General features: G+C 35.3%; 2 protein-coding genes across 4 annotated transcripts; one reads left to right on the top strand and one right to left on the bottom strand.

The window, feature by feature from the left end:
- Window positions 1-484: 484 nt before the first annotated feature.
- On the top strand, window positions 485-8486 carry LOC132286509 (PHD finger protein ALFIN-LIKE 4-like). 3 transcript variants are annotated; one of them, XM_059788860.1, is made up of 5 exons: window positions 485-914; window positions 1027-1059; window positions 4970-5198; window positions 7236-7374; window positions 7941-8486. In XM_059788860.1, exons 1-5 carry the CDS (start codon window positions 818-820, stop codon window positions 8205-8207), a joined length of 765 nt encoding a protein of 254 aa, XP_059644843.1. In that variant the 5' UTR covers window positions 485-817; the 3' UTR covers window positions 8208-8486. The 3 variants fall into 3 exon arrangements, with proteins under 3 accessions (XP_059644843.1, XP_059644845.1, XP_059644844.1); XM_059788862.1 differs by having other exon boundaries at window positions 486-914; window positions 7962-8486; XM_059788861.1 differs by having other exon boundaries at window positions 489-914; window positions 7944-8486.
- Window positions 8487-10278: 1792 nt separating this feature from the next.
- LOC132286508 (uncharacterized) lies at window positions 10279-12096 on the bottom strand. The gene has a single exon (XM_059788859.1). It carries the CDS (start codon window positions 11490-11492, stop codon window positions 10449-10451), a length of 1044 nt encoding a protein of 347 aa, XP_059644842.1. The 5' UTR covers window positions 11493-12096; the 3' UTR covers window positions 10279-10448.
- Between the last annotated feature and the right edge of the window lie 1718 nt (window positions 12097-13814).

The following is a 13814-nucleotide window of genomic DNA, read 5'->3' as shown; positions in this document are numbered from 1 at the left end:
AATTCATAAAACTATATAATTTAAATATATCAAATCATTTTAATAGTAAGTCAAAATTTCATTAACCCTTAACTTTTTGACCGAACGCAGATTGAGTTTAGGTGGGTCTGACTCTGATATCAATTGTAACAGGTGGAAGCTTGTCTATTTATCCAAAAGTTTAAGTTATTAGATAGTGTTGTATACTCACTCATTTATGCGATTATACCCAATCTCTTTGTCATCAAAATCCAATATAAGAGATATGGCTATTGTTACACCTACCCAATCACTTTCTCTTTCACGTTGCCTTTATTATTCTTTCCATCAATTTTAAAGCAAAATGCTACATGAATTTTCGATTACTTGCATATTTACAAATCTCAAGTCTGTGTCGGAAAAAATCAGAAAAAATTATAGACATGGTAGGGTTAGGGTTACATATTGTGATATTGACATTGGCATACCTAAAAGTATTACAGTATACAAGTCTATTTGTGCGTTGACTAATCTAACACACAAAACACACGCACTGAGAGGGCTCACCTTAGCTAATTAGGGTCCATTTCTTAATCTGGGTTCTCGGACTCGTCTTCTCTCTCTCGAGTATATATACTCTCAGTTAACCGGTCAATTATGAATCAATTCATATCCGCTCATCTCTCTCTACTCTCTCTCTTCTGTTCTCTCTCAGTCCTCCCGACCTTCAATTCCCAACAAATACCTCTAAAACCCTAATAATTTCCCTCCTGTTCTCTCTTCCTAATTTACTGCCCTTTCGAGTTTTGATAGTCCTTTTCAATTTTTTATTTATTGACTTAGTATCTGAAGCAAGACCATGGACGGAGCAGGACATTACAATCCTCGCACAGTCGAAGAGGTCTTTAGGGATTTCAAAGGCCGAAGAGCAGGCATGATTAGAGCTCTCACTACAGGTTTTGTGTGTATATATATTTTTTTGTTTTGAATTTTAGGTTTTTATATAAAGTGGGTTTTTTTTGGACTTTCGAGTGTTTTTTTGGGTTTATCTTGGTCTATTTGTTGCAGATGTCGAAGAATTTTATCAGCAATGTGACCCTGGTTAGCTTCTGTTTCTCTTGAATATATAATATATTTATGTATTTATCATTTAGAATGTTTCGGAGCCTGCATGTCATTTTCCCGAAGGAAAAGATGTGTTTTTTTTGTTTTTTTTGTTTTTGGTTATTGTTGTTTATTCTCTTTAACATATCAGGGTTTTTAAGATGTGAATTCTGGTCTTGTGTAATGTAAAAGGTGGTTCAATGAATTTTGAATATGGAAGTCATTTGGCTTTTGACATGGTGCATTGTAAATACTGTATCTTATTTCATTGACATTTATGATTTTGGTTTTAGTTTAATTTTGAGTGTGCATGGTGGTTTCTTATCATGTGAACTAGAGGAGATGGTTTTATTTATTTGTTATATCGGATGTGCATTAATCTATTTGATGGGATTATTTGTGCTAAATATCTGACCAGCTGGGTGCCATTAGTCTGAACTGTATGAGTATTTTTAGTCTTAATTTTTTTAGTATTTTGTATGTTGAAATGACCTATCTAAATTGGGACCAAAATAGCCTTGTCAGCTAAACTCTTTGCATTTGCATTGATATCCTTCCATGGTGACTTTAAGTTTGAAATCTCATAAAAAGTTTCTGCTATCCTAGTTGACTTTCAGTGCCAGTCATCTTTTTCTTTGGAATTGATGGTGATTTGTTTCATTTTTAAGATATGTACTTTTGATACTTATTCCATTAATCACAAAATTTCAGGACATAAATTGCTAAATCAATTAGTATCATCATTTCTATGCTATTTTATTGGAGGAAGAATATTCCTTCAGAAACATCTATGTGCAGCATTAAAGTTGGTTATGCAGTAGTAACATAAAAGGACATGAATTTGATGCATTTAGCACTTATACAATGACACATGCATTACCTATACTGTACTCCTCCACTAAAATTCTTTTCTTGCTTTAAGTGGGTGGAACTTGAGGGCCTAGATCAAGCAACAGAGATGACTAGCCTTATCGTATAACACCACTAGTGTCATCTACTAAATGTTTGATACACGCTATGTGAAAGATAATAATAATTTTTATAAGGATCAAAACCAGATTTCTCTTTCCACGTTGATAGAAATCATCTCCTTGTAGACCTTCTCGTCGCTGATGGAGTTGAAGCAGAGGTGAACCAAAGAATTTTCTACACTCTGGTCTTTCAGCAAATAATCAAATAGTAATTTTGCAAATCTACAAAAATCACTATTTTACTAATATGTTAAAACCAACAAATTCAATGATTTTTTAATTTTATTTTTCAAATTGTAACTCGATGAAGAAATCTCAGACCAGATGCATGTGGTATTAAAATATCCCCTTTTTTTGTGGTAGTAAAATATCTTATTAGACTTATTTATTAAAAAGAAAAAATATTTAAATGAATTGATGATACCATTTCTACCATTACAACAAAAAAAAAAAAGAAAAAAAAATTCCATACGTTGATATCTCTCACTTTGTTAGCAACTTGGGTCTTTAAATGGCTAAGAAGTGGATTAGTGAGTAAGTTCATGTGAGGTGGATTAGTGAGTAAGTTCATGTTGTGCAACTGAAAAGAGATACTGACATTATTTTCATATATAATGAAATTTATTAATGACTTTTGATTATAAAAATTCACCTTACAATTGCCAAATTTTCTAAGAATTGAGGGGGCTCAACTTTAAAAAATCCCACAATTCTTATATATTTATGTTGAATTGACCCCCACCCCAAATATTAGGGGGTTCAGCTGACCCTCAAAGCTCATGTGGTCCGGGCCAAGTGTTATAGGTTGCAAATTTCCCCTTAGATGGTGGTTTACCAAGATTAGACATCCTGTAAGGGTGATCCTCTAAATGGGTCAAAATAATTTTTATCCTTTCAAACTGGCTATGCTGTATGACTTCCAATTCCCATTTTCCTTAATTCAACTTTCTTCTCATTTAAGGTTTTGGTGTGGTAGCTGAACCCTTTTTGACTTCTTTTTTATGGGCACATCTATTTGTTTCTTTGCAACTGCTTCTTGTTAATATGATGGATTTGCTCCAAGATCATATGACTTTGCATGGCCTTTTCATTTTTCCCCTTGTTATTTGAAATTTCCGATAATTCTGTCTACCAGTTATAAGTAGGAATCTGTCCATATCTGTTTGTTGTTGTTGTTGTTTTCATTTTGGTTTGGAAAAGCTATTATGAGGGTGGTCTTAACTCTCATGTGAGATCACACCCTCCGTGTTAAATTGAGAGGCAGTAGGGGTGCCAGGTCAAATGAGAGTGCCCTCATGTTAGAGTTGCGCAATTGGTTTACACTTTTTTCTTTTTCTTTCTTAAAATTTTTTTTTTGTCCAAGTGCTGTACTTCCATGCAACTGTCTGGACTTCCGTTTTGTTTTCTATAATGTATATGCGGGCTTTCTCTCCTGCATATTAGTGTGTTCAGTATGCTTGGTAGCTTGATTTGGCACTTGTATTGGAATTTTATTTTTGCTTAAATAGGTGTCATCATAACATTTTAAAATTTTGACATTAAGACAAGTTGTTTAATGTTGTTTACACACACACATTCATGTCACAATCGATCATTCTAGTAAGCATCTGTGTGTATGGGGCTGATGTACTGGCATTTACAGAACATTGCAGTTGCATTATTGCTTGAGTGAATTTTCTTGTATGTTGTTGTATTGATCTATTTGGATTTTGTGCTTATTTATCCAATTTGATCATTACTGCTAAGAATCTTCCTGCCTTAGATGAAAAAATACATTTATGGCCATCCTTTCTTCTACTCCAAAGGTACTATATGTATGTAATTACATAAGGATTTCCAATTCATTTTTTTTTAATATGTTACTTTTGAAGGCTGTTTGACCAATTTTATGCTCAAACAGTTAGGATTTTGTAACCAATGTTGAAAATCTAGCATTGGTGCCTGCGAACAGCATATTAAATTTATAATGGCTTTATCATAGAATAACCTAGAATGCTAAGAAGAGAAAACCAAACCTATAACCTCAAAAAAAAAGAAAAAAAAGTAATCAGTTATCACTTATCAGCCTATACTCGTAACATTGAAGTTTGAAGAAAAAGTAATTTAAATGAATTGTCAAAATTTAGACATAAGTTGTGCAAGACATGTTGGAGGGTGGCACCTCTCTGCGTGTGGTGGTGCATTTGGAAGGAGCGGAATAGTAGATCTTTTGATGGGGAGGAATCTCCCATAGGAACTTTAAATTCCTTATTATTAGTTTTCTTCTTTGTTGGGGGATGGGGAGAAGTTGTACATCTATAGAGGAGATAGTAGATTTTTTGGGCTCCTTGGGTCCTTAGGATCCCTCTTTGTCTTTGGCCTCTGTGTTTTCTTGGTATGCGTTTCCCTTTTGAATGTTCGCTTTCTATCTTATTCTTTACTTATCAAAAAAAAGTTGTGCAAGAAATGTTACTAATGTTTTTCTTTTGCATTTTTATATTGACATATGTTAATATTATTTTCATTGTTTGAAGATTTCTGAATTGTTGTACAATTTTGATGTTCTAGTTTAGTTCTTCACCATGCAGTACTTGTTAATGATTTATTATTCATTTTTCTTTCACTTAATTTCATTTTTTTTTATTAATTTACTTTCTTTTTCAACTAGTTTAAGTTTTTCTAAATTTAATGACTTGTCAAAATTTAGACTTAAGTTGTTGTGTTACTCGTGATTTTCTTTTGCAGTTTTATATTAATGTTAATAATATTTTCATTGTTTGAAGATTATTTGTAGACTGCTACAAAATTTTGATATTATTCTAGTTTTGTCCTTAACTGTACGATTTTTATTAATGGTTTATATTCATTTTCTTTCACTTCACATCACTTCATTTCAGTTTTTTATTATTTTACTTTCTGTTATACTAGTGTAAATTTGTTTTTATTGTACCATTCAGAGAAGGAGAATTTGTGCTTGTATGGATTGCCCAATGAGCAGTGGGAGGTCAATTTACCTGCAGAAGAAGTGCCTCCAGAACTCCCAGAACCCGCATTGGGTATTAATTTTGCTAGAGATGGAATGCAAGAAAAAGACTGGTTATCATTAGTTGCTGTCCACAGTGATGCATGGTTACTTGCTGTTGCCTTCTATTTTGGTGCTAGATTTGGGTTTGATAAAGCTGACAGGTATATCTTAGTTATTTTTCTATCCAACATAATATCTGTTGGTGGATTCCTTGGTTCATTTAATAGAGTGAATATCTCCAAAGTCAATACTCTGAAGGTCATATGAATTTTGTTAATGATTTCCTAGCAACTTATTGACTGTATATATATATATATATATATATATTTTTTTTTAGTGGACTCCTTCACAGTACCTAAAGATGCTAGATACAACATTGGTGCACAGTGGAGTTGGAACATGTGTCCATGTAGCTTGAACATTTTATTCTGCTGTCGTCAGTTATTGAATTCTGGAAGCCCTTCATTACTTTTGTTTTCCTTTTTTTTCCCTAGTTATTTGTTTTCCTTTTTCTTCAACAAGGTTATATATTCTTATAAGCACTATGTCCTAATGCAACCTACAATCAGATTCATCAGAACACCCAACCTCCCATTATAATGGGCCTATGTCTTTGGTATTATGAGTCGGAACCTTGAATGGTTCAACCCAAATCAACAGAACTTGATTGGTTAGTCCAGAACAAGTCTTTGTTAAGTCAACTTGAAAATCTGCATTTGTCGTGTGGGCCAAGTTTCAACTCATCAAATTGTTGCAATTGCACTGTTACATTTCGTTGTGTTCCAGTACGTTAGAGCTCGTTGTGTAACAGTCATGATTGAGTAATTTGGTGAGTTTGTGTGGCATAGCCGCATATGATGAATTTCAGTACGTTGAAGCATGTTAAGAGCCCTTGTATCTCCCAGCTAGTAAATTGGTTGCATGCCTACCCTTTGTGAAATGAGACTTGTTTGGATTTTAGGTTTTGGTCTGTTTCTCTTTGGTCATTCCTGTCATGCCATTCAAACTTTCATACTCTTGCAGTCAGTGTTCAGGCATCATAATGACCTGGAATGGAAAAATTTATAACAGTGGTTATAGTTGGAAAGTAAATTGTACTGCTACATATTTATAGCACACGTGGGCTGTTGATGTGATACTTATGTAAACTGCTACCAAAATAGAGAAAATTGGTTATTGAAATATATCTAGGAGTGCATTTGAGATACATAGAGAATAACTTGATTGCCAAGGCATTGGAATGGTGGGCTTGAGTCTCTTGGCTATTGCTTGTACATGGGAAAAGATCTTTGATGTCAAGGGGAGTGGTGATAACAAAGAGAGTTCCAAATCAAGTTGCCGTTGGCTTTCATTTTGAAGTATTGGATGGAGACTTGATTTTAGAGAACAACTCCTTCCTATAGTTTCTTTGGGACATATCAAAAAAAAAAAAAAAAAAAAAAATGAGTTTCTTTGGGGCATAGTCCAAGTGTACATGAAAGCTTAAAGATTGCTCATAAGTTATGATCATTGGAAGAACTCTAAATACTTCATTTTCCATTCTTTAGATCAATGTGGGATTTAGATCCCAAGTCTCTAGTTTGACAACCTAGTGACGTACCGAGTTAGGCTGGCTGGCACCTTCATGGGTACTTTAGATGTCTGAGAGGGCATGTGCATCATAGTTACTCATACAAATCAAAAGATCAGTCCTTTGTTTTGTTCTTCTATTCATTTCCTTTTAAAAAAGATGTCAGCACTCTGTTTAGACTTTTAAAGATTAGCATCACATAGCAGGGGCCAACTTTGGTTAATGGGCTAAGGTTATTTTTCTTTTTTGATGTTTCAGTGCTTATTAAGATGAAAGCTTTGTAAAGAGGCATGGAAAGTACACATCTTGTTGACGTGTTTGCCTATTGTTCTGCCTCGCCAAATTCTGTTCATGTATTTTATGCTTGCTGCCTCATAATTTGCATTAAAGGATTGAAAGTCCCAACACATTTTTCCATTAGGATGAGACTAATCATGAAAATGAGGCTGATTTGATCGCCTCAACTAAATATCTTTCCTTTCTTTATTGTCAAATGAAACCAATGTCAGATATTTATGTTAGTTTTGCTGTCCTGTAATGTATTTGCTATTGAACTTATTTACTTCATTTATAGTGAGGCTGATTTTATTGAGATGATACAATTTCAATTTTTTAACACGTGATTCAGGAAGCGGCTTTTTAGTATGATGAATGATCTCCCCACGATATTTGAAGTTGTGACTGGTTCTGCAAAGAAACAACAGAAGGAGAAATCTTCAGTAGTCTCAAATCACGGCAGCAACAAGTCCAAGACAAACTCTAAAGCGGTAAAAGAGGAACTTTGTGCACAATTTATCAATTTGGTGAAGAATTATTTATACTTATTTTGGGTAGAGGGATGTGCTGGTGGCCAATTTTTAGGGAAGCACCATGGTTCATTCTTTCTACTTTCTTATGGCTTAATGTCATGATTCATGAATAATGACGATCCAACTCATTTCAAACTAGCCAAACTAATTGTCACTCATGAATTACTTTCCTGTGTTTCTAGGTTGTAACCTGAATGTCAGCATACCCATTTTTGACTTAAATTTATTAGTATTTGTTGTTTGTTTGGGTTAAAACTTAAAAGAAACGATAGGAAGTCAAATAGTACTTGTGGAATGTTGATTGTGTAGTTTCATTTCTTGGATGTTTTAAGTTCCGTTCCCTAGCATATGTTGTATGCCATTGGGTGTGCATTAAAAAAAAAAAAAAATCCAAATAGGGAGGGTTCATCTTTTTTGACTTGAAGGGTTTGTGCACAATTAATTACCAGAACTATAACATACCCTCTTCTTTTCACAGTGTTTTCTCTTTGTCATTGCTTTTTATTGTTTTGGGTTGACAAAAGCAGTTGGAATCTGAGTCCCAGGGTAAATACTCAAAGCCACAGCCAAAAGATGAAGAGGAGGGCTTGGATGAGGAAGAAGAAGATGAGCATGGGGAGACGTTGTGCGGGGCATGCGGGGAGAACTATGCATCGGATGAATTCTGGATTTGTTGTGACATATGTGAGAAGTGGTTCCACGGCAAGTGTGTGAAGATCACTCCAGCTAGAGCTGAGCATATCAAGCAGTACAAGTGCCCGTCTTGCAGCAACAAAAGAGTTCGTCCTTGATATGACCTGCTGGATAGTTATTCTACCTTTGTTTTTCTGGTGGATTCCGCTAACTACCTCGTTGGTCAGGTTCTTTCTCTGTTTCCGAGTGCTATATTTTCAGCGAGACGTGTGAATGTTACTTGTGGTTTAGGGGATCTCACGTTTCAGTATAGTACTATTCATTGTAGTTTGGCAACGATATTCACGGCTTATTTGAAACAATTAATTATCACTTGCTCTGTTTCCTTTTTTTTCAAATATTCTCAGCAAAACTGTATTTGTCATGAGTTAGATTAACTGTTCTGATGCCTTAGCAGAATTCATTTTTCTGGAATTATGAGTCATCTTTATAAAATTAGGGTTATCTTTACTAATATAATTCTCAGTTCTTGCAGATCAACAAAATTATGACCAAGCATTTATTTTTGAGTTGCATCTGATAAAAATGGCCGAACTAGAAAAATTCACGAGGTTTAAGTTTTGATATCTCATTTGATTAAATCTCATATTGTGTTTTTTTTTTTTATAGCATGATTTTGGTGTGTTACTGATGAATGAAGTATGTGTAGAGGGCTTACAAGTTGACAACTCTGTTTGCTGGTGGGTGGTTGCTTTGACTTCTTAATCTATATAAGCTTGCCTTGGATGGTTTGCTTTTAAGGGTTTTTTTGGCATCCACGAAAATGAAAATTTGTTCATTTATCTTTTAAATAGCATTTTTGTTCACATCCCCAGAAATATGATATGGACGTGATACTGATATCTCATGCTTTGTTGCCATGGTTACATCTTCCACGCATTTTTAACATAAATCCATTAAAGAACCATTGAATTAACCGTGCCAAACTGGACTTTTCATAACCGTTGAATTAACGGTGCCAATGTATTTGGATGTCCTCATTATCTTTATTGACACTTGGAATCCAGCCTCGAAATGCTTTCGTAACCATTGAATTAACGGTGGAAGTACTCTTTTATCTTTATTGCACTAGGAAGCCAGTTTCGAATTGCTTTCGTAACCCTTGAATTACCGGTGCTAATACTGGACTTTTGAGTGCAAAGTTGGTATTAGTTGTTATCTTTATTGCATGTCTTAATCTGATGACTTCTGGGCTAATATTCTATGCCGAATCAGAACTTTCAACAGATAACACACTTTTTACATTTGAACCCTAGTTAGGAATGTTTGCCGCACATTTCTTCTGGTTGATGCAAAACGGTTCTAAAATCAGAAGTAATTGCAATGTTCTAAATTTTTTTTTTTTTCCCAATAACCGACTAATTTACGGAACCCGTGCACTTAACCCATCCTTTAGCTTCACTAGAATAAACTTACAATGAAAAGGTCAGAACATTTCCTCCGACGTGTTTGAATACAGCTGGGAAACAAAAACCCAGATCCGTTATACGAAGTATACAATACGAAAGCAAATTACCACTATACCCTTATCCACAGCACAGCTGGTGGATAAATGAAATGGCTTATGTGATGGCAGTATACAGGACAAATAAATTCTTATCCCATTAATTGTTGATCTTATAGATGTGGAGTGAGTGCTAAGACATATACGTAGAATATTTTAGATAGAGTGGGCCCACTTGTTGATATAAATATTGATTGATTCTCCTCAATATCATATAAATCCAAGAGTTAGGTAACCCCACCAATCAATTAATTAATTAAATACCATATTATTATAAATCACATCACAGTACAATTACCTAAACTTTTCTCCCCCACTAACTCATGTGGATGGCAGCATCAAAAGCAAAATAGTTGAATTTAGATTCTCAATCGAACGGATAGGATTAGTCCCACAAATATTATGTTAGAAGACTCTAGAGTCAATACCGACCTCATATTCCAATTTTCCAAAGCTTCATTTACTCCAAAGACTAATTGCTTAATATAGTCTTGCTTTTCACTTTTCAATACAAAAGAATCTAATATTTAACTGACACAGAGGACCCCCAAACATTTGGGAATCATTTAAAAATCTTAATTGAAATCTTAAGCTTTAAACAATCACAAGTTATGGATAACACACTTGCATATAAAATTTACATAGACACAGTGATACAGTGTGAGTGAAAGGAAAATTAATCATATTATATATGAACAGATCTTGCAAACACTTACATAGATCATTTTCTGGGCAACGAGGCCAAGGGATACAAAAAAGAAAAAAAAAAATAAAAGGGCAAAGACAAGATGAGAAAAATAACAAGGATGAGAGAAACTTCCATTGTATTCTGGGTTCATGCTGTCAAAGCTTCATGATTCTTTGCTGAGAGCCTTTTCAGGAACTCATAGGTAGTGATCATGGTGGTGGCGGACACGGACATTGAAGCCCAACGAGGTCCCAATCCTCTGTAACAAGCCGTCCATCCACCTTCCCGAACCAAATTCCGGACTGTTTGCCCAATAGTCGGTCCTCTACGTCCATTGTCCTCACTATCCAAAACCTGTAACCTAGTCTTAATTGTATCAAGGGGCATTGTAATTAAAGCCGAAACACCACCTGCCATGGCTGCACTAACCCCTTGAACAGCCATTATTGTTCTTGAATCCGGTCTAAACGCGTTCATACCATTCTCATAACTCTCATCATCTTTCTTACACAAGCAACATCTGTATCCACCCCAAACTAGTCTTTGCGCAACAGAGTAAGATGCCCACCAAACAGCGTTTGAAGGGGCATAGGTTAATATTGAAATCCCAAATCCTCTGTACAGGCCTCTAGGTCCATCTGTGTTGAGAATTTTCCTGAATGCATCGATTCCACCCTTATATTTACACGATGACATGGGAAATTTCGGATTTTCACCACCACCCTGCACCATTAGTCTCTGGCTCACAACATCAATTGGCGTCCACACAAGCTGTGCCGCCATAGCAGCACTCAACCCGGCTGCAGCATTGGCAATGACTGCTGCAGTTGGCTCCGGTAACCCTAACCTAATAGTTGCCGTCCCTACATTGCTCTTAGTGACTTCAAGGGCAGTCATGTACAGAGCACGAGCTGGGATTGTTCCCATCAAAGAAGTCCCAAATCCTCTATACAGACCACGAAAACCCTCGTAGCCAACAATCGAAAATGCCGTCCTAATGCACGAAACCTGAGATTGGGTAATTTGTTGCCTGGTTTTCAACACCACAACAGGGTAAAGAGTGGCTGAAACACCAGAAAACAACGCAGCACCAAGGAAGAAAAACTTCGATTTATCGAGCATTTGCCAATCAATATCGGCCGGTATATGTATCTCTTGCGCCGATTCTTCCTCGGCCGCACCCAAACTCATCTTCGCCACCTTCAAGGATTTCAATTGATTCAATGCCCTTTATATTCCACTAATCAATCACCCCCCAAACTCACCTTCATCTATCTATATCTCCTAACTGTACAGAAATGAAAACCTAACCCTAATTTGTGAACTGTACAACAGTTGGATCAGAATATCATGTTAAAATCTATATCATATCATACAATACTAGATATCTCAATTACTCAATACAATTTAATCACCGAAAAATAAACAAAAATTTCAAATTTTAATACAATTTACAGATTTAGGTTAAGGATGGTTAGGGGTTTTTTTTCCTTTTGCGGAGCCAAATTTTGGATCGGACGTGGATTACAGCGAATGGATCTAGCATTTCCCGATTGTTCTTACCGGAGAATCGGAGTGGAAAGCAATCATCGTCGTCGTCGACCGTTGGATCTCGGAGCGACGATTGAAGGAGTTCGCCGGAGAGAGCAGATCTAGTATACAATTGGTATGTACATAGAAACAAAACAGAGATATATAGAGAGAGAAAGTGTAGAGAAAGAATCGGACTGGATGCAGGGTTACGGTGGCGGAGAGAGAGACACGGGAGTGAGCTTCATGTGGGCGACCGGAATCGAAAAAGGGCTTTTTTAAGTAAAGTGAGGAGAGAAAAGTGAGTGACCGTTTGGAGAGTGGACACGTGTCGGTCACCGATTAGGAATTGTTTAGGCTTTTGTTTGTCGGGCGGGTTGTCCGAGCTGGGTCGAGTCACGTGCGTGACTTGTCGTGCCTATCCGCTAAACTGTTCGAGGGTCGCATTCAGTGCTTGTGCTACTGTATGAATAAACTAATAGTGATTTGCCACATCAGGTTGTACTGTCACGGTGTTAGTCATGTGAGTTTGTCCTTTGCGTTTTTTTGAAAAATTATTAGATAAAATTTAATTCATACTCTTTAATTAAGAAAAAACAGTACATTTTTTTTGAAATATTATTATATGAAAATTAATCCAGACTCTCTAGTTAAGAAAAAGAGTGTTACTAACACGCTTTAGGTCTAGTGGTATAAGACTTCTATTTTTTAAAGAAGTCAAGAATTTGAACCTTAATAGAGATAGTGTGTGTCTTAACTAAAAAAAAAAAAAAAAAAAAAAGGAGTGTTGGATATTCATTAGCAAGATGTCCACAGACACTTGGCAGTTTGTAAGACAATTTTTATTTTTTGTTGGTGATGATGTGCTCTATTCTTATCATTACCACGTCAGGTTGTACTATCACGTGTTAGTCATTTGAGTTTGTCTTTTGTTTTTTTGAAAGAAATTATTAGATAGTTTTACAACCCGTGACATTTTCTGATTCAACTTAATTAAGACTTTTTGATTAAGAAAATGAGTAGTTAGCCACGTTCATTAGCAAGATGTCACACTCACAAAAATGTAATACGGGAGTATATATGACAACGGGAGCATATATGACAAAAATCTAAACGGATTGATAGACATAAGACAATACTTGAATCAATAGATATAGGATGATAATACTTATTTCTTTACCAGTGATGATGTACTCTATTCTTATTATTATTGTAGATTAATAATAAATGAGCACAGTTCTCTTTAATTAAAAGTTAAAAAAATTAAAGAATAATACTTTAGTCTTCATAAAAGTTTATTTGTTATTAATTCATATCAACGAATAATATCTGATTTTGTAATTAAAAATAATATATTTATTTATTAATAATTCACTGTGGAGATGAAGTACAAAGTACCATTTATAATAATATATTTAAACAATAATTTCTAATTCGAGAACGGGAGTGACAAAATTAAGTTATAAATAGAGATAATTTGAGTGAGAGTGGAAGCACGCTCACAGTGTGAAAGCCGTACGTATTGAAAAGGAATATTTGACTTAGGTCTAAATTATCTATGTAATAATTTCTCTTATTTCTTTTTCTTAATATAATAATTTCTCTTTCTTTATGGTGTGGTGGTGGATATGGACATGGATAATGGTGCAGGGTGGTGTTGTGCTGTGTTTCGTGGTAGTGGGCCGTCCGTACATGACAAGGGCATTGGATATGAGTTTGGCTGACTCATTGGTTTGACAGACACGTGTCCAGATTGGTGTAAAAACCTCGGTAATCTGGCAATACATTCAGTGTGATGTGCATCGAGTCATCAGTCATCTATTTCTATACGTATTGTGAACGCGTAGAGTGCGTCGAGCTATGAGAGACGTATATTCTTACACATATTGTGAACGAATTACTATGATGTACCGATTTAAACCTGTGCGGGCACACAAAAAAATCTTCGCCTAGATTTGGTTGCATGCAACTTTCTAGCTCATC

This window comes from Cornus florida, unplaced genomic scaffold, assembly GCF_030987335.1.
Source record: "Cornus florida cultivar Cherokee Brave unplaced genomic scaffold, ASM3098733v1 CherokeeBrave_3.0.0_Hap2_Chr11, whole genome shotgun sequence".
NCBI lineage: Eukaryota > Viridiplantae > Streptophyta > Magnoliopsida > Cornales > Cornaceae > Cornus > Cornus florida.
Note: the sequence above shows the minus strand (reverse complement) of the source record. Positions and strands in the feature narration are given on the sequence as shown.